We start from the raw sequence: 19,813 nt of genomic DNA on the forward strand, positions 1-19,813 counted from the left end.
ACACACGTCTTTGTGCTACATAACCACACGAGAAAACACTCCCTCAGGGAGGCTCCCAGTTGCCTGAGTTGTTTCTTAGATGTTTCCCACTGAAGTGCGATTTTCTCAACCGCCATGATCTGAGTGTGGCGGACACGCCACGCGCTCCTGGGAGGAAGCCGGCTGCTCATCCCTCTTGTCTCTGCAGGGTCCGTGAGGCCGCCATGACCAGTCTGATGGACCTGACACTTCTGCTGGGGAGGGACCAGCCAGAGCTGCTCGAGGCCCAAGTGTGAGTGTGTCCTCCCCCGCGTAGGGGTCTCTGTCCCGGCCTCCCTTCCTGACCCCACAGCCCATGGCTCACAGTCAGGCCTCCCCCTCCCCAACCCACTCAGGCCTGTTGGAGGACAGCCAGCTTGGGGTGAGGCCAGGCCAGGAGCCGCTTCTCGGCTTAGGGCCCCTGTACCTGAGCACCTGCTCCCACGGGGACTGGCAATCCCACCTCGACGGTGCCCTGGACCAGGTCTCTCTCGGGCACAGTGCTTGCTCGAGGTCCATGCCCTCTGATGCCACGGTTGCTGATGCCTCTGTGGAGACCCCATCTCGTGTTCTTAGCCCCTCCCCGCCCCACTCAGTGCCCTCCTCCTGTCCCTGTCCTGCGCCTCCCCAGCCCCTGCTGCCCCATCACCACCCATCGCCCTGGAGGCCTGTCCGTCCTCACTGCTTCCACCTGACCTTGCATGTCAGACCAGCCAGGGAGTGGGGTCCCGACCTGCAGCCCTGGTGGCAGCTGTGCTGAGCTGAGCTGGCGGCCTATGCTCTTGGTTTGCAGCTGTGAGCGTGTCATGTGCTGCCTGGCCCAGCAGGCAAGCGAGAAGATCGACCGGGTCCGGGCACATGCTGCCCGCATGTTCATGGCACTGCTGCACGCCGACGGCCCTCCCATCCCGCACCTGCCCCACCGTGGAGACCTGCAGGAGCTCTTTCCCAGGTACAGAGGCCTGCATGCCCTGGTTCCCGGGGGTGGGGACGGTGGCCCCTCCAGCTTGCCTGCTCGCTCTCTTGCAGGTCTGACATGGCCTCCGTGAACTGGAACGCTCCATCCCAGGCTTTCCCTCGCATAACCCGGCTCCTGGGGCTACCCGCCTACCGCTACCATGTCCTGCTGGGGCTCGCTGTGTCCGTGGGAGGCTTGACGGAGTCCACGGTGAGGAAGCATCTGGTCTGACGTCTTTGGGGGAGCGGTTCTGCGTGGCGTCTGCCCGGAGGTGGGGCAGTGCGAGAGGTTCCGTGGGACGGCACTGACTGGTACTTTCTGGGTGGGAGCGAGGCTGTGGAGTGCGTGCTGGGAAGGCTGCTGTCTCCTTCCTTCTGCTGGTTCTCTCTTTGGGGGATTTTGCTTTGGGTTTGAGGGTCCAGCTCCTTCCCTTGGCCGTGTGCTCCCGAGCAGGATCCCGGAGGCATTTCCCCTGAGGAGGGTGGACTGGTATCTTCAGTGGGAAACTGAGGAGTGGGCTGGACTTCCCATTTAGGAAGATCTGACACACACAGAAGTGCAAGGATGTTACGATGGACTTGTGTGTCCCAGCACGTGGTGGCAGTGGTCTTGGTGTTGGCACTCTTGTCCCTGCTCCTACCATGTGACGTGCACAGTCCGTGTCATCAACAAATTTGACTTGGTCTGGCCACTAGCTGCTGCTTTGACCCTCCGTCCGGGTTTTTTTCTGGATAAGCTTTTGTTTGCTGTTTCGTTACCTTACTCTGTCATCACCGCTCTGCTCACTTGGCACCCCAGGTGCCCTCACACACTGTAAATGGGACCCTTCGAAAGGCGTCGTGTGCACATCAGCAGGGGAGTGTCTGCTTCTCCTTGGTCCTGCCCCCTCCCGGAATGTTCCTGCTGGAAGGCTGGCCCTTCCCTGGTTTCCATGGAGATGGCACCTGTTTAGATTTTCCGGTGCCCACTGCTCCTTCCTGCTCTTTCCTTCAAGCCCCTCGGGGTGAACACCCCCAGTTTTCACTGACAGGTCCTTGTTCTCGGGAGGTGATTTGTGGGGGCAGAATTCTTGTCTGAGGATTTGGGGGTCCGCCAGTGCTCTGGTCCCTTGTCGCCAATGCAAGTGGCTGCTGTGCCGCATCGCTCCTACCCAGGTGGTCCTGCTTTCCCTCGCTGTCTTCACGGCCAGCTCTGCTCTTGTGTCCTGCAGTCTTACCCCAGAGGTCAGCACGGTCCTGTGGGGGCTGGTCACTTGCTCACTTCTGGAGAGCCCTTGCCTCCTCATGCTATGCCGCGTCTCCCCACGCGTCTCCTCTGTGCTCTCCTTTCCCTCCATGTTCCGTCTGTTCTGGGCTTCAGACTTTTCCGGTGCCTACAAGTTTCTGCAGCTTTGTTTAATCTGTTTTTGAGTTTTTGGTTTCAGCAGTTTTTTTATTATCAAACGTTTACTTTGTCCTGAAATCTGTCTGTCTCTCATGCTTTTTCATCGTAGGCTCGTCTTTGTAATTGCAGTTTTGCTTTAAAGATTAACAGGTGGTGTTCTCCTGTGCTGTGTCTGTGCCAGTGTCTGGTCTGAGGGCGTCTGCGTCTGTGCCCTCACTTCTAGGCATTCGCGGTGACTCGCCGCCTTGGGCATTCGCCTGGGCAATGGTGTTGGTATTAGTCTGGGAGAAGCTGCCTCCACAGACAGAGGAGTTGTTGGTCCTGCTGCCGGTAGCTGTGCTCAGGCCCCCAGACCACTGGGCATGCTGCAGGGCTTGGTGAGAGCTGGAGTCTTGGACGTTCTTTCTCGTTCTTTCTCTTTCTTGCCAGCCGTTGCCGTGGGCCTCCAGCTCCGGGGACACCTGGACCCCCGCTGCTCCCTGGTCTTGGCTGCATCTGCGTCAGTGTGGGTCGCTCTGCATTGGGTCTGCACAGGCCCCGCTCCCATGCCGGCTCCCCTGCCTGTTTGTGTGGGGCCTGTGGGGGCATCTGAGCCCAGCAGAGCCTCAGATCTGCAGCTGTGTTTGGAATGCGCGGGTCTCACAGCGACTGGTCACTCTTGATGCCAGGCTCTGTGACCTCTCCCCATGGACAGTCTCCACCGCAGTTGGCTGAGGGGCTGTTCCGGCAAGTTTAGTGACAGCGAGTGAGAGTGTGGGTTGTGCCACCACCTTGAGAGAAGCATGTCCGCTCCAGGGGTTTGCACCATGGCTCCGCGCTCACACCCCATCTGTCCAGCCTTGGCAGGATCCTTAGTGTGTTGCTCCGTCTTCTGAGCTCGTGGCAGACCTTTGAGTCTGTCATCGGTGCCGAGCCGGGGCCGGCGCCAGGGGAGCGGGGTCTTGTCGCTGTTACGAGAAGCTTCTCCATCCTGCAGGTCCGGTACTCGACGCAGAGTCTCTTTGAGTACATGAAGGGGATTCAGCATGACCCGCAGGCCCTGGAGGGCTTCGGGGGGACCCTTCTGCAGGTCTTTGAGGACAACCTTCTCAATGACAGGTAAGTGGTGGTGCTCTTCATGATGGTCTCTCGGACCCCTGGTCTGCTTGGTTCTTGCCGGATGTTAAGGGACAGGTTGGGCAGGCACAGGTGAGGAACTGGACATGGCCAGGTGAGGGTGTGCTGAATCACAGGGGTCTCGGGCAGCCCGTCACCCCTGGCCCTCCCAGCCTGCATTTGAGCTGGTGGGATTAGGGTTTTGTACATTGGAAGTGAAGGTCAGAGGCTGTGAGCCTGGAGAGGAGGGCGGCCCTCACCCGTGTGCTCCGCAAGGTGGGCGTCTCCCTGGTCCATGCACGCCGACACGGCCACAACCACTCAGCAGGGGAGATGGTAGCGTGCCAGGATGGGAATGTCACAGTGAGAAACAGCACTTGTTTTCTGAACATTTTTGCGCCAGTGTTTTGGTAACTGCTTTTCCACAAAAGTGGGGTGTAGACCCTGTGGGCCCTGACCTCAGAATTGGAGATGTTTCCTGCAGCCCCCAAGGGGGGTGTTCCTGGACTCAGTTCTTGACTGTCCCAGGGTGGCCAGGACCTGGTCACAGTGACGTGGCCAAGGTTCCCCTCACACAGGCCATCCGCAGCCATCCTGCCATCGGGAGCAGAGACGCAGCTCTCAGCAAGCAGGAGCTCGGCCCAGGGTCCTTCCTCTGTAGACGGCTGTGTGGAGGAGTGAGTGATGTCAGCGAGGTGCACGGTGCCAGTGCAGTGTGATAATCTGACTCAGGTCAACATCCATGCAGCTGTCACCACGTCAAGACCCTGATCACATCCATCACCCCAAACATGCCCTGCAGGCCCTCCAAAACCCCTGCCCCATGGTGCCCCAGCTCCAAGGCAGCCACTGGTCTGCGGTCTGCATCCTGTCACTATAGTTGAGGTGAAACTTGCTAGAATTTTGTTTAAATGGAATCATGCCTTGTGTGCTGTTTCTGTGTCTGGCTCCTTGGGTCCAGCGTAGTTACTTTAGACTCACGTTTTAATGCCGAATTGTGTTGTGTTGTGTGGTTACTGCACACTTTGCTCGGATGCTGAGTTGTGTTGTGTTATGTGCTCAATGCACACTTTGCTCGGATGCTGAGTTGTATTGTGTGCTCACTGCACACTTTGCTCGGATGCTGGGTTGTGTTATGTTGTGTGCTCACTGCACACTTGCTCATATGCCGAATTGTGTTGTGTTGTGTGCTCACTGCGCACTTTGCTCGGATGCTGAGTTGTGTTGTGTGCTCACTGCTTAGTTCGTCTGCTCCTCTTTTGGTGGCATCTGGGTCGTCCGCAGTGTGAGGCCGTCACAGATGAGCTGTGGTGTGTTCACGTGTGAGTGTCTGTGGACACATCTTTCCTTTCCTCTTGGGGATGCTAAGAGGGCAGTGGCTGGTTGTGTAGGGGGTGATTGTTTAATGTTTTGAAACACCACCCCGCCGTCTTCCACTGTGCTTGTGCCATTTACCTTCCTGCTCAGTGGGTCAGAGGTCCAGGGCCATGTCCTCACCTGGCTAGGGTGATTGGTCTTTGATTGTAGCCGTTCTGTGGGCGTGGGCCGGTGTCTGCTGCGACTTCCGAGGCGTTTCCCCCGACTGAGGATGTGGATATCTCCTTGGGGCCTGTGGCCCGTCTGGAGGGCCTCCCTGCTGAGGTCCGTCCAGATCCTTCGCCTATTTGTTAACTGGCTGGTGGTTTTTTTCCCACTGGTGAGTTTTGAGGTTTTCTCATGTATACCGGACGAGTCCTTTGTCAGCCATGTGATTGGCAAACATCATCTTCCGTCCGTGGCTTGTCTTCCATCTCTTCAGTCCCCTCACCGAGCAAGTGTGATGAGCTCGTTTATCCGCTTGTTCTTTTACAGATTGTGTTTTCATGTCATAACTAAGGAATCTTGGAATAACTCAGGGTCACAAAGATTTTCTCTTGTTTTCTTCTGGAAGTTTTATAGTTTTAAGTTTTCTATTAAAACTAAGGTCCATTTTGGGTTAGTTTCTGTATGATGCAAGGAACAGATCTATGTCCATTTGTGGTTTTGCGTGTGGGCGTCCAGAGCGTTGTGGTTCTGCGGTTGGATATCCAGTTGCTCTCTTCGGGCTCCTTTCTGGACTCTGTGCTTTGATCTTTGCGCCTTTTCCCCCAGGACCACCCCGCTCTGACCACTTGGCTCCTCCATGGCTTTGACCGCAGGGTGGCATCAGCCCTCCTGCTCTGTTCTTTCTCCCATAGTTGTTCGGGCTTTTCTTGATCCTTTGCATTTCCATATAAATTTAGAATCAGCTTGTCACTTTCTGCAAAATGTCCCGCCAGGATTTGGTCTGGTGGTGCAGCCTTGGGAGAGTGGACATGAGCAAGGCCGTGTCCCCTCAGAGTGCACCTCTCTCCCCCCTCACCCGGCCCTCCCCCCTCTCTTGTTGGCACCTGGGCTCTCATGGCTCGTCTTCTCCCCTTAGGGTCTCTGTGCCGCTGCTGAAGACACTGGACCAGATGCTGGCCAATGGGTGCTTTGACGTCTTCACCTTGGAGGAGAAGTAAGGGTTTCTTTTCTTTCCTGCTCCACACTGTTTCCCTGGTAAAGCCTCGTAGTTCACCTTTTAAAGAAAAAGTCATCTGATCCAGAGATCAGAATCGAGGAGATAATATTCCAGTGGGTTCAGGGTCAGTTTCTGTGCACACTAAACGCCGTCAGAGGCAATCGGCTGTCCCTGCGAGGCTGGGCTGGACCGGGGAGGGGGGAGGTGGGATGGGCCGGTTGGGGTCAGGGCTCCTGCTGTGCACCTGCCTGCCGTCCAGGTAGGAAACAGCCCCGAGCAGGTGAGGTGTCCTAGCTGCCAGGGACCCAACAGTCAGGGCAGTTGTGGATGGTGGACTGGATGGTGAATGGGGATGGGGGAGGGGGATGGCAGAGGGCGTGTGACTGTCGCGGTGATAGATCTGGCACTTGCGTGGGAGTAGGACTTGTGAGCCCACAAAGGACAGAGTGGGACAGAGCGGTGCGCGGGGAGGCCGGCCAGAGGTGGGCGCAGGGAGTGGGTCTGAAAGGCTGCTTCCCACGTCCGCCGTGTCTGGGGTTCCTCAGCTGCCCGCACACAGGGACACTTCACCACCGTGTCAGCCTCGTTGCGCATGAGCGCCCACGTCCTGGGTCTCAGCGCTGGTTTATCTTGTCAGGGCCACGTCATCTTGTTTCTTGTGTGCCGACCATTTCCATTTGCCCTTGGGCCTTGTGGTCTGGTCCCTGGGCTGGACGGCCTGGCCCCTGGGGGTGGGCTTGAGCTTCCTGTGGGCACGTTTCGGTGACTGCAATCAGCTTTTAAACTGTCAGGTTGGCCCGGAGTGGCGTCTTTCCCACGTTGGTTTTCCCCCATTTCCCAGGCCCTGTTCGCTGCCGCTGGATTTGTGAGCTTTCTGCCCAGCTGGTGGTGACAGTCACTGTGTACTGGGGTCTTCCTGTCATCTTTTGGGTGGTTCTGGCCCCAGCCTGGGGCAGTGGCCTTGTGCTCACACACTGACCAGGGCTCAGGTGGATCCTCAGGGCCCCAGGACGCCCTCCTCTCTGGTGCTGTGCTCCGCAAACCATAGCACACTGCAGACTCGAGTGGCACCAGTTCCGCCCCGGTCCCCTCTGCATCCCCTCCGGCGGGCAGGAAACTGGGCAGTTGCAGGCTGACCTCAGTTGCCTCCGCACCTCAGTGGTCACTGTCCTTGGCCACATGCTGTCTTGTGAGTTTTGTTTGGGTTTTAGTTGTTTCATGTGGGGGTGAATCTGGTCCCTTTACTCCATCTTTGCCAGGACCCTCAGTGCTTTCTGGCAGCCTCGATAACGTCAAAGCATTTCCCCTTTTACACTGCTGATGGTACATCACACTGACTTTGTGTGTGTGTGAGGAAGATCCGCCCTGAATTAACATCTGTTGCCAATCCTCCCCTTTTTTCACTTGAGGAAGATTAGTGCAACATCTGTCCAATGTTCCTCTACTTTTTGTATGAGGGACGCCTCCAGGGCATGATCAATGAGCAGAGTAGGTCTGCACCTGGGATCGGAACCCAGAAACCCAGGCCACTGAAGCGGAGCGCGCGGAACTGTAACCACTTGGCCACGGGGCCAGCCCCACGCTGACTTTCTTATACCTAATGTCAGAGCAGCGTTTGGGGGCTACGGGCACCTGTTTATGGGACCCTTTACTGCATGACTTGGCTTGCTAAATATTCTGTTTAAGATCTTACCATGTTTTCATGCTTTGATAATTTCAAAATAAAATGGTAGGAGAAAGTATCTCCTGCTCAAATACAGATCTTCTTATTTTTCTGCAGTTTTTGTCAGTTTTGCTTTGTGTATTCTCAAGTTTTGTCTCTTGGTGCACACAGTTAGGGCTGAGTCTCGTTATTAAAGGGCCTATGTTCCTGGTGGCACTCTGCGCAGCTCGCCCATCTGCCTTGTATTCATTCACGTGGCTACACCAGCTTCTTTTGACTTTTGTCCTTTTTCCGTCCTCCCTTGTTCACTGTTGGTGCGTGTTTGTGTCTGTGAGCATCATCTGAAGCCAGTCTTTCCACGGGACTGCTCACCGTGTCTCATGTGACCACTGGGTCTGTGTCCCGTGTGTGGTGCCTCTCCCCTTCCTCCTCCTCTGTTCTGTGTGGTAACGAGTCATTTTCACCGTTCCATCTCCCTCACGAGCTTGTCTGGGACTTGGCCCTCTTTCCTGCTCCCCTCACGGTCACGCCCTCGGATTCATTTTCAGTATTTTGTCCTCTTCCTGGACAACACCAAGGGCGTTAGGACACGGCCCATGTACTTCTCTGCAGTGACAGGACATCATTGTCATGTGTTTGGTTGCATTTATATTTTCACTTATTGCTGTTTTCTGTGGTTAGTGTTTAAGTTAAATGCATTTTTACTACTTTCTTTTCCCTCGTTGCCTCTTGTATCTTGTCCCCCCACCTCATCTAGGATTGTATTCTTTCTGCCTAAAGAACATCCTTTAGCATTTCCTCTAGTCATGGGGCTGGACCTGTGGCCGAGTGGTTAGGTTCGCGCTCTCCCCTTTGGCGGCCCAGGGATTCACCAGTTCGGATCCTGGGCGCGGACATGGCACTGCTCATCAGGCTCATGCTGAGGCGGCGTCCCACATGGCTCAACCAGAAGAACCTACAACTAGAATATACAACAATGTACTGGGGGGCTTTGGAGAGAAGCCAAAAAAAAAAAGAAGATTGGTAACAGATGTTAGCTCAGGGTCAGTCTTTAAAAAAAATTTCTCTAGTGAGGTCTGCTGGTGGCAGATGCTTTCTGATTTTATTTTCATGTTCAGAGGGTACAGAATTCTAGGCAGCTGTTTTATTTTGGGACTTGAAGAATATCTTTCTACTGAGGTGTGAACTCATGAAGTCATCAGGGGAGCAGGTGCAGACAGGTGACCAGGGGAGGGGTGTAGACTGAGAAGAGCCCCAGTGGAGCTGTGGGTGCCCCATTGTTGGCAAGATGGGGGCAGAGGGGATGGCAAGGCCGCTAACAAGCAGGCTGAGGTGGAAGAGCGTGGGGCTGCCATAGCTGGGCTGTCGATGGTGTGTCCTGAGTGGTCACACAGGCTGAGGGTGGGAGTGACCATGGCCCTCAGAAGCATGATGGTCACTTGGTCCCTGATGAGTGTTTCAATGAGCTGTGGGGAGAAGCCAGATGGAGCTGGGTTCAGGGAGGGGTGGGGGCCAGAGAGGGACACTGACAGCTCTCAGTGACAGTGAGGACCTGGAAGGGCAAGCAGGAGTGAGAGAATGTGGCGTCTGGTGGGTGGGGAGTGGACGGTGGAGGAAGAGAGGCTGAGGTCCACTGTATCCCAGGAGGACAGCGGGGTTTTCCTGGGACCATCTTTGGTGGGGGAGCTACTGTCCACACTGACGCTGAGCTGGCAGTGGCCTAGCGTGGGTGGTCACTTCCTGCTCGCAGGGTGGGGGTGGTGGGGTAGCCAGCGGCCACTTCCTGCTTGTGGGGGGCCATCCTGTGCCTTCACCCAGGGGCCCGGCGAGACGAGGTTCTGCACCCTGACCATATCTAAGGCCGCCTGGGCCAGCCTCCAGCCAGCAGATGGGGGAGGAGGAGCCGCGGGGTCCCTTGGAACTGCCTCAGCCTGCGCCACCATCCAGAACGGGCAGGGGCAGGGGCAGTGGTGCCCTGGCCGCAGCACCACACTAGAGGAGTGGGTCCCTCTCATAGGGACCTGTGCTGGCCTTAGCCACCCTGGCCCCACGTTCACCTCCGCTGACTGACCACTTGGCCTCGGCTGTGCCTGGCTCGCCCTGCTCCTGTCACTCCTGATCTTCTTGGGCCTGGGAGCGGGGCTGGTTCTGATTGGGCCTCCTCGCCCTTGCTCCTGGTCAAGCCCACTGGGTCACAGTGCACACTGAGTCAGGCAGCCTTGCTGGTGCTGGCATGGGCGTCGGTCGTCTGGGTAGACCTGCTCATGTCCTGGCTGCACCAGCAGTCAGCCTGCCCTCCCATCAGGGCCCTGAGGATGGGTTGGGGCGCGGTAAGGGAGGTGGTCTGTAGGGTATCTGTCCTCCGCGGCACTTGAACAGGCACCGGCTGACATCACCTGGCACAGCTTCCCCGAGGGGCATGGCCTCGGGTCGCTGGTGGCAGCTGCTGTCACAGATGCCACTCGGCGCATCTCAAGCTGCACGTGCTCCCTGAGAGCTTACCACTGACGCCCGTGCCCTCCTTCCAGCCATCCCTTCTGTGTGAAGCTGCTGGCGTTGTGTAGGGAAGAAATCCGGAAGTCCAGAGACGTGCAGAAGCTGCGCTCCAGCATCGGGGTGTGAGTTTCGTATTCCCTGCTGGGACAGTGCTGGGAGGGCGGCTCCGGCGGGAGAGAAGCGGAGTTGGAGTCTCGAGGCTGCGTCACGTCGTGGGTGATGTTAGCCCAGAATAGTCCCAGTGGCAGCCCAGCCACACTGGTGAAGCCACCGTGGGAGTTCCCGCCAGAGCAGGGGAGCCCTGCCCAGCCTCCCTGCGGCCTTGGTGACGAGCAGCCCCACCAGAGTGGGGCCCTGCCCTGCGGCCAGCCCCTGGACAGAGGGACCTGCCTTGCTGGGTGTTCTCAGACCCGATGCCCTGGAGAGCTGGACATTCCAGGCGCCTCCATCTGCAGAGTGAACCAGACACAGCCAGGGTGCCGGACTGACCGCAGTCCCACTGCTCTGTGGCCCCGGGGCCGGGTCAGCATGTCCACTTGCGCCAGGGTCTGGGGCGCTCTGGGAGAAGCTGGCGCCACTCACCCAGTGCTCACCTCTGGCCCGCAGGTTCTGTGGGATGGTGCAGTTCCCAGGTGAGGTGAGGAGGAAGGCTCTCCTGCAGCTGCTCCTCCTGCTCTGCCACCCGTTCCCCATGGTGAGTGCCCGTGTGGTTAGCCTGCTGCTCAGCCGCCGATGGGGGGGGCCAGCGGCCCATCCTTGGACTTGCCCGTGGTGACACTGTGGTCACATGTCACGACCTCCTCCGTAGCACTGGTTCTGGAAGCTAGTGCTGGGTCAGGGCCAGATGCTCTGTGGCTGTGGGCAGGTGGCTAGCTCCGGAGTGGCCACTGGGCAGGGAGCGGGGCCTGGGTGTGGGCGAGGCCTGTTGTGAGGGGGTGGGGTGTCCTGCCCTACACGGGCACCCCTCAAGGAGCAGAGGCCACGGCGTGACTGGTTGCAGCTCATGGAAGTGGCTCCTGAGCATGGTGCAGTCTGTGTCCTCCTGGGCCGAGGTCTGCAGGTGCCCCTGGAGAGCCGAGTCTGTGAGCCTGGGCACTGGGGAAGCAGAAGGACACGCAGCAAGTGCCCCACACTGGTGGGACCATCGACTCTCGATCTCTGACCCCTGATCCCCTCCCGGTTCTGTCCCTCCCCCACCCTGCCCACAGTTGGTCCAACGCAGCCCCTGGATGCCAGCGGGGACCCCAGCTTAGGTGAAGGGGTTGCACCAGGACTCTGGGTGGGGTCTCGGCCTGTCAGGGTCCTGGGCTCCAGTTGACGGTACCAGGAAGACCCCAGGCTGAAGTGGCTCAACCCACACCTGGGGGCAGCGCCTTCAAAACCCCCACCCCAGCCCGTGGTCAGGTTTCCTAGGAATTTTATTTCCCACTGGCTGAAAAAGTACTCTCCAAATAGTCCACATGACATTTTCCTAAGAGGTGAGAGTAGTGATTCACCTGACACAGCGGTTCTCAGATGGGGGCCAGGAACCCAGCTGCGGCCTCAGGAGCCCTCAGTTGGCCCGGGGCCTCAGACCATGCACTCCCTGGACGTCACTGCAGGCCTAACTAGAAAGAAAGCAGGGGAGGTGGTTTCTCTGATGAGGGACGGGTTGTCAGTGGAGCATTTCAGCCAGAACGACAGCCTGGCCTGTTGGAGGCTGTCCAGCTTGTTCTCAACAAGGCTGCTGCAGGGACGGTGGGGAACGAGGTGGCCCACCTGGAACGCGCCTCATCCTCTTGTGCATCCGCGTCCAGTGTGGCCACGGTCTCCTCAGTTGGGGTCCTGGTCAGCTCCCTCCTTGGAACCAGCTGCACTGGACACGTCTTTGGGTTTCAGTCGGACTGCGGGTTCCTAGGGTCCTGGGGTCCACCTAGCCCCATGTCCCCATTCCCTGGACATGGTCCTGCTGGTTCTGTTCTGTGTATCTCGGGCGTTCCCCTCCCACTAATGCGTTCGTCCTGTCCAGATCCGGAAGACCACGGCCAGCCAGGTATACGAGATGGTGCTGACCTATGGCGACGTCGTGGGCGCGGGCGTCCTGGATGAGGTCATGGCAGTGCTCAGCAGCACGGCCTGGTGAGTGCCAGCCCCTCGCCTTCTCCCGGGACACACGCCAGCCATTCCATCGGGTGCCGCATCGCAGTGAAGGGGCATCCCTTCCTGTCCCTGTAGTCCCTCGCAGAACCCTCCGGAAGGAGGAGGAAGGCGAGCTCCCAGCCCTCCATGGCCTTGGCTCTGGGCCGGGTGAAGCCCACAGTGGTCGTGACCGAGTCTTCTCACCTGCCATGTCCATGTTTCTGTAGCGCAGGCTCCCTTCCTCATGCCCCAGTGAGGGCTGGACACGGGGACGAGTGGGTGTTCAGGTGGGCAGTTTGCAGAGGGAAATCATTTTCTCCCAAATGTAATTTTTTTCTAAGTGGAAGATGGGTTGTTCTGCCCAGTGATTGGTTAGGGGCTAATTTTCAGTTTCTTTGTGGGCTGCTTTTCCATCGACTGATCACGTGGCCGGCTCTGGATGCTGATGGGAGCTGGCATAGCATTTCTGCTGTTACTGGGGTCGAGGTCGCTCAGGGCAGTGGCAGCTTCTTCCCCCTAAACTATGGTGTCACAAATGCTGTGAAGCGTGCAGCAAAGGAGGCGGTTGCTCCCTCTGTGGGCTCTGCCACGTGTGTTAGCCACGGCCCCCCGGGGAGCAGAAGGACCTCAAGCAGCTGTAGCAGGTGCCCAGGACTCGTCCCAGAGGAGGGTCACTGGGCCTTTGCTCAGTCTTGGTGGAAGAGACCACATGTGGACATGTTCAGAAATCAAAAAGCATCAAAGGAAACAGGAAGAACAAGGTTTCGTCCCTTCCCAGTCCCCAGATGTCCATGTCCTTCCTGGGGCAGCCAAGGCCATTAGCTTCTCTTGGGTCATTTGAGACAAAGGTGGGCTTGAAGCTTATTTTAGGCACAATTTCCTGCAACCTCTGCTGGCTTCTTGGCTCCTGGTAGGCTTTGCACAACATGTTGAAAAGGACTTGTGTGGGGGGAGGGGAGCTGATGGAGAAAGGTGTGTGGACGGTGTCGGGCAGCATAGTAGAGGCCGCCGGCAGGTTCCCCAGCCACACCAGACAGTCACGGTGAGGGAGGGGCAGACACAGGGTGCTGTATGTTCCAGGCATAGCCGCTCTTGGGCACACACACACGCACGTCATGTGTTCTCACATGTGCACATGCCCCGCCCCACAGGCGACCACTCTCCTCACCCCATTCTGGAGACAGGATGGAAGCTTGGAGAGGTCTGGCTGCAGGCCTGTTTAGGCCCCATGCTGACCCCAGGCTGACAGTGCCGGTTCTCTCAGGGCCAGCACACTGCTCACGCAGGCACAGGCATGCACAATAAACTGATGCGTTCCCCTCAGAACAGTGACGTTCTTAAAAGGGCTGAGCTTTCCACAGAGTTCACGCGCAGCTGCAGCTCCCGCCCCTAGCCAACGGCCCAGCTCCCCTGCTCAGGCGTGAGACGCTGTGGCCCAGAAGGACAGAAAAGGGCCTTCTGGTTACAGGGTTTCATCGAGGTTTTCTAAGGAGACCTTTAGTTTCGAGGAGGGAGTCCTGGTGAACATCCTCGTGGGGCCCCACAATGAAAGCTCCAGGACAGGGAACGGGGTCTCAGAAGACGTGGGTGCTGCCACTCTCTGTGAGCAGCTTGAACACTCATCTGAGCCCATCCGCCCTCAGGCCTGAGACTGGCTGCCCTGACCCTGGCCGCCCTCAGGCCCAAGTCTCGCTGGCCTGAGCCCGTCTGCCCTCACGGCCTGCCCTGTACATCTGTTGAGAGTGTGACATTTTAACTTCTGCACTGATGACACATTTTCTGTTATGTTGTCAACTCTATAGAAATGTGGAGGCACGTTCTTAATCAGATCCTAAAATGTTGGGCTTGAAAAAGGACAGTGAGGTGAGCCCGAAACCATTCACACGCATGGGGTCCCAGGTCCTCCCCAGTGCCCCACTCCTTCCGTCCTCCCTCTCAGTGTCGGGGTGGACAGGGTCTCTTTTCCCCATAATTTAATCCCTTTGTAAGAAAAATTCCAGAGGATTTAGAAATTTATATGTGTTTTTTCAGTCTAAAAAAATGCCCAATATTTCTCTATGGTGTTGCCAAATTCAATTTTTATTTTTAATGAAAGTAATAAATAGCTTTCAAAGTCAAATAAAACTTAACAAAGCCCATGGATTAAAATCTGTGTTCCCTCTCTCCTGCCTCCCCAGGCAGCGCCCTTTCCCCCTCGGTCCCAGCATTCCCTGTTCCCTGTTTGGGCCTGTTCGGCCGCATCTCCCTGTGGTGGACCCTTCCTTTGGGCGGCGCTGCTCCTCCTGCAATCTCCGAGAAAGGGGTCGGGGCAAAGCCCAGTTGGAGTTCTGGGGTGAGCAGCCGTTGTTCCTGATTTCCCCTGGTCTGAGATGTCTTGGGGTTTCTGCACCCGGCAGGAAGTCTACCCAGAGTGTAAGTTGGTGGCAGGCTTAGCTGTGAGTGAGCCGACCCTTCTTGTGGCTGAAGCTGCCCTGCCCTCTCCTCCCCAGGGATGCGGAGCTCCCACTCGTGCGAGGCCAGCGGAACCGCCTGTGCGACCTGCTTGGAGTGCCCAGACCACAGCTGGTCCCCAAGGTAACCACCTGCCCCCAACAGAGTGGCGCATCCTGGGTCCACACTGCCCACCCCCTACAGAGCCTGGAACATCCTGGGTCCACACTGCCTGCCCCTCTCCCCATTGGGGTCCACACAGGCTTTTGGGACCCCCAGAGATGCAGAGCAGAAGCCGGCAGGCATGTGCACACCCCCCGTTCCCCCCCCCTTCCCGCTGAGAGCCAGGCCCCCAGGGACCCCTCCCAGTCAGCTGTTCCTTCGGAAGCAGAGACAAGGAGCTGGTGATGCTCACGGCTGCCCAGCCCACTTGTGTGTGCCAGCTGCTACTCCACCTCCTGGAGACTCCCTCTCCTGCTGGCACGTCTCCAGTGTGTCCTGGTATGCGTCCGTACCCGGGACAGGCTGTCTGCTGGGGGCGGTGGCCACCCAGCCTCTCCAGCCCTCGGAGGAGGTGGCGTTGCCCGAGCTTTCTCCTCCCAGATGTGGCCTCCCTCGTGTTGGAAGAGGCCTCCTCGGCACCCTGATCTGGTCCTTCTGTGTTTCCACCAGCGTCTCCTCCCTGGACACTTGTCCCATTTGGGGACTCTGTCATCACCCAGGGTCTTCTGGGGCCTGCTGCTGTCTGCCACGAGTTCTGCGTTTCCATGGCCTTGGTGTGTGCATTGTATCTGTGGTTTTGAGAGGGCAGCGCCCTGAGCTGATCTTCCAGGTTCTGTGTGGTCAGTGGGAGATTTCAGACTATGGGGTATGCAGTTGGCAGAGAATTGGGACTTTCTCTTCAGTCTGTCTGTGCTGCAGGAGCTGCAGAGGAGGTCACAGCAGCATGTACTTGATCACCAGGGGCTAAGTGAGCTCTCAGCCCTGTCCCCACATTCCTTCTCCTCATCCTGGTGGGCTGTGTCCTCTGGACTTAGGTGTGAACTCTGGCTTTGGAGAGACCGTGTTTGAGCTTTTTATGGAGGAAGACTGTCCATGCAGAAGTGAGTGCTGGTCACAAGGTGGCACGCTTTGTCAGGGTTCTTGATTTTTTGCTAGTCATGCAAACTGCAGGTATCTTCTCCCACTCAAGGGGCTGCCTTCTTGTCCTTAGATTTAATATATTACAGCTCACCATTTCTTCCCTTTTCACTTTTTTATGGGTCCCGTTTAAGATGTCTTTATCTACTCCAAGTTTATGTCCATAGTCTCCTGTTTTTTTCTGGAGGCTTTACTGTTTCACCTTTTATGTTTAGGTTCGAAGTCTGTCTGGACTTGGTTTTACACGTGGTGTGAAGGAGGTCAGCAGACATGTCCCTCCATATGCTGCTGACCCAGCTCCTTTCTGGCTGCAGCGCGTCACCATTCTCCTTAGTTCTCCATGGATCTCTGTCCTCCGTAAGCCAGCACCACAGTGTCTACAGACATGGGTGTCAGTTTTAGGGCTTGAGATGCAGAGATGGATCTTGGTCCTTTGGGTTTCCATAACACCTAGAGAACTGGCTTGTCAGTTTGCACAGTAGAACCTGCCAGGAGTGTGGCTGAGGTGGCCTTGCATCTGAATTTGAGAAGTTTCTACTGACTGATCTTCAAGTTCACTGATTCATTGGCCATGTCTGGTTGTGTGATGAGCCCTTCAAAGGCACTCTTCATTTCTGTTATAGTGTTTTTGATTTCTAGTATTTCCTTTGCTTCTTTCTTAGAGTTTCCACCTCGGCTTATGTTACCCATCTGTCCTTGCATGGCGTCCACTTCTCCCTTCAGAGCCTTAGGATCTTAATCACAGTTGTGTCAAGTTTCTGGTCTGGTAGTTCCAACATCTCTGCCACATCAGAGTCTGGTTCTGATGCTCAGGATTGTCTTTTCAGACTCTGCTTTTTCTTTCCTTTTGGCATATTTTGTAAGTTTTTATTGAAAGCCAGACATGTGCTGGGTGGTGGGAACTGTGGTGAATGGGCCTTATTATTGTGAGGACTCATGTTGGTCTGGCTGGAGTTACTCTGTTCAGTGTTTGCTGCAGGTTCCAAAGCTTCCGATTCCTCCAACGTCCTTGTCCTTGGTGCCCTTGATGTGGGCGTCCCTGTGTCCTCCTCGGAGCGTCTGTGTCTGGCAGCTTTTTCAGCTGGAACCCATGGTGATGCTGGAGGCAGTTGGTGATGTGGTTGGACGGGGGAAGGGGAGCATTCTGTAATCTTCTGATTAAACCTCAGCCCTTGTGGGCCTGGGTCTGCGCCCGCGACCTTCACCAGGGTCTCCCATGGCAGCCCCCTTCCCTGCCGCAGCAGCCCCAGTCTGCCTGCTTGAGGCCCTGACCTTCTGGCGCTGTGGGCTCTGGCAGGCCCTCCCCTGGAGACGGCCGTGGGGGACCACGGCGGCTACTGTTCCCTCCCTGCCAGAACCAGGAGCGGGTTCTTTTCTGGATCTTGACCAGGTGAACCTGGTAGGTTCCTGGAGGGAAACCAGGACAGTGTGGGGCCCCCTAAGATGCCTCCCCGGACCCCATTTCTCATGCTAGTTCACTCAGCCTCCAGCAGTTTGTCAGAATTACCATTTAAATGAAGCCCTGGTTCATCTTCCACTGGCTGGCCTGTGCTCCAGGGGAGCTGATCTCCACTGTGATTCCCTGGACTCGCCTGTCTCCAGCTTTGGGGTGGTGACCTCGGTTCTCTGATGGGGCTGAGAAAAGGGGCTCATTTTCAGCTTGTGTGGCTTCTTCCTAACTGCGCTGCACTGGGCTCCCCAACCCTGCCTGGTATCCCGTCTGCTTGTTCTGTGAGTTACTGAGAAGGTTGTGCTGTGGATTCCTCAGCTCTTTTACTTTCCTCAACTTCTGTGATACACTTGGAGCCATGCTACTGGGTGCTTGTGTGTTCACGTTGGTAACATCTTCCCGGTGGGTCTTCTCTATCTGTGGTGAGGCCTCATGCCTAGAAGCCCCCTGGTCCTGACACAGCCACACTGGGCGCTTTGGTTAGTGTTTGTGTTGTCTGTCTCTCTCGACCATGTCGTGTTCGAGCCCTGTGTGCTCTTACACTGAACAGGCTGCGTGTGAGCAGCAGGCAGGTGACTGCCACGAGCTCTAGGGGTTGGAGCGTTTTGCCCACTTAGATCTAAGGTGTGATGTCAGGCTCATCGAAGTTATTTCTGCCGTCTCCGTTTTCCACTTGACCTCACCGTCTACTTCTTCCCTCCTTTCTTCTCTTTGGATGATCACAGGAGTTCTGTCATTGCACTCCCCTCCTGACTGTTGCTGTGTGGTCCCCTGTCCAGTTGGCTGTCGTCTGTGTTGAAAGGAAGGGTGGCGCCAGGCGTGGAGCTTGGGCCCTGCACCCCTCGCCTTCCTGGGTCCTATCTCAGACTGACCTGGGCTCTCCCCAGGCAGGGGCCTCCTGCTGCGTGTGCTTGGCCTGCCTGCCATTTCTCTCGTTCCGAGGGGCTTCGCTGTGCCAGCGTCTCCTGTAGGCACTGGTGATGCGGTGGTTGTTTCTGAGATGATTTCCTCTTCTCCCTTCTCTCCCCTCCTGGTGCTGTACTGACTTTCTGCCGAGCCCACCCTTCCCTCAGCCCATAGGTACCCCCTCCAGGTGCAGGGGGCGGGCGCTGATCATGGTGGAGATGGCCGGCTGAGCCATGACTCCTGTCTCCTGGCTGAAGGCCAAGCGCAGTATTGGCTGCCAGTAAACACAGTTCTCACATCTCCTCAGGAAGGTTTTGCATGCTGGTGGGTGGAGTCAGAGCAGAAGGGAGCCACCTGCCCCCTCCCCAGAAGTTGTGTTGGCCACATGGCTCCTGGGACGTTGGGGAAATGGTGCTGCCGGCCTGACCCTGTCGTATCCTCCACAGCCCAGCACCCACTGAGGCCAGTCCTGGGGGCGGAGCCCTGAGGCCACCTGGCGGGAAGAGGAGCCAGGTGACGGTCAGCACAAAAAACCTGGGCACAGCGTCTCGGCCAGCGGAGGGCGGCCCAGGCTGGTGCATATGCCGAGGGACTTTGTCACCATGGAGGCAGCTTCACACACGTGTCCTGCACTCGAGTGACCTGGGGTGTTGGTGCTTTTATCTTGACTTAATCACGAGCCCATGTCTTGTAAAATCTTATAAAATCGTGTCTTGAGCAGTTCTGCGTCTGGCTGTGTGACACTGGTGCAAGTGAGGGCAACTGGACAGCCTCGGGTGGGGGTAAACCAGAGGCCAGAAAGGGCTGCAGGCTTCCTCCTCCTCTGTGCTGCCCCCCCACAGATGGGGTGGCTCCGGGGGACCAGGCCTGCGACAGGCCGGCCGCAGCCTCCTGTGCTGTTGCTGCGGCAGCGTCCAGCCACGGCCTTGCTCGGCATGGTCTTAGCTGTGATGTGCTGTGCGGGGGACACTTGTGGTTCAGTCAGAACCACAGGGCTGGAAAGATGGGCGGCTGGCGTGCACGGTCCGGACTCTCTTTTCTGGGTCGGTTCTGCAGGGCAGGAGTGGCTGTCTTCCCACCTCCAGTCTGTTCCGGCATCCAGCACACGTGGGTGCCGCACGCACATCACCTCCTTCATTCAGTTCTGTACACTCAGAAAGCACACGCTGCATGTTAGAATCCTGCCTGAGACCAGCTCCAGCCACACATGAGAGATAGTCTGGCAGCTCAGGAGGCCCCGAGCAGCGTGCGGCCAGCGGCTTTACAGATGCCTGCTGCAAGAGGATGCTCCGAACCCCATGCACACCCTCCGAGATGTGGGGTTCTCAGGGGAAACATGGGAAGTGCCACGGCTCACTTGTTCGTTCTGGGAAAAGCTGCACTTCTCCTTATTAGTCCACTGTGAGTTCACACTGACCGATCCTGGAGCCAGGGAGCATCTCCCTGCTGACCGTGCACTCGTGTGGCTGGTCTCAGACACCCGAGTGCCCAGCAGGGTCGGCCTGCCTGCTGTGGAGCTTTGCACAGCTTAGGTTCCTGGTGCCCCTGCTCTTCCGTGGGCCGAGGTCTGGACGCAGCAGCCCTTGTCCACCTCTGAGGCGAAGACGCAGGTTGTGCTGTCATGGGGGCCACATG

At 57.3% G+C, this 19,813-nt stretch overlaps 1 protein-coding gene across 7 annotated transcripts in view; it reads left to right on the top strand.

Annotated features, from left to right (window-relative positions):
• Positions 1–18,900, top strand: part of TBCD (tubulin folding cofactor D) — a 190,006-nt gene extending 171,106 nt beyond the window's left edge. For 6 of the 7 annotated variants that reach the window (XM_046676424.1, XM_046676420.1, XM_046676425.1 and 3 more), the window contains 10 exons: positions 188–271; positions 812–970; positions 1,048–1,186; positions 3,336–3,457; positions 5,895–5,972; positions 10,167–10,256; positions 10,741–10,828; positions 12,143–12,252; positions 14,742–14,826; positions 18,625–18,900. In XM_046676424.1, coding sequence (XP_046532380.1) covers positions 188–271; positions 812–970; positions 1,048–1,186; positions 3,336–3,457; positions 5,895–5,972; positions 10,167–10,256; positions 10,741–10,828; positions 12,143–12,252; positions 14,742–14,826; positions 18,625–18,639 — 970 coding nt within the window. In that variant the 3' untranslated portion in view covers positions 18,640–18,900. The remainder of the gene's footprint in view (positions 1–187; positions 272–811; positions 971–1,047; positions 1,187–3,335; positions 3,458–5,894; positions 5,973–10,166; positions 10,257–10,740; positions 10,829–12,142; positions 12,253–14,741; positions 14,827–18,624) is intronic. The other variant, XM_046676423.1, reaches the window with a different exon arrangement.
• The last annotated feature ends 913 nt before the right edge of the window (positions 18,901–19,813 follow it).

This window comes from Equus quagga, chromosome 11 (genome assembly GCF_021613505.1).
Source record: "Equus quagga isolate Etosha38 chromosome 11, UCLA_HA_Equagga_1.0, whole genome shotgun sequence".
Lineage (NCBI taxonomy): Eukaryota > Metazoa > Chordata > Mammalia > Perissodactyla > Equidae > Equus > Equus quagga.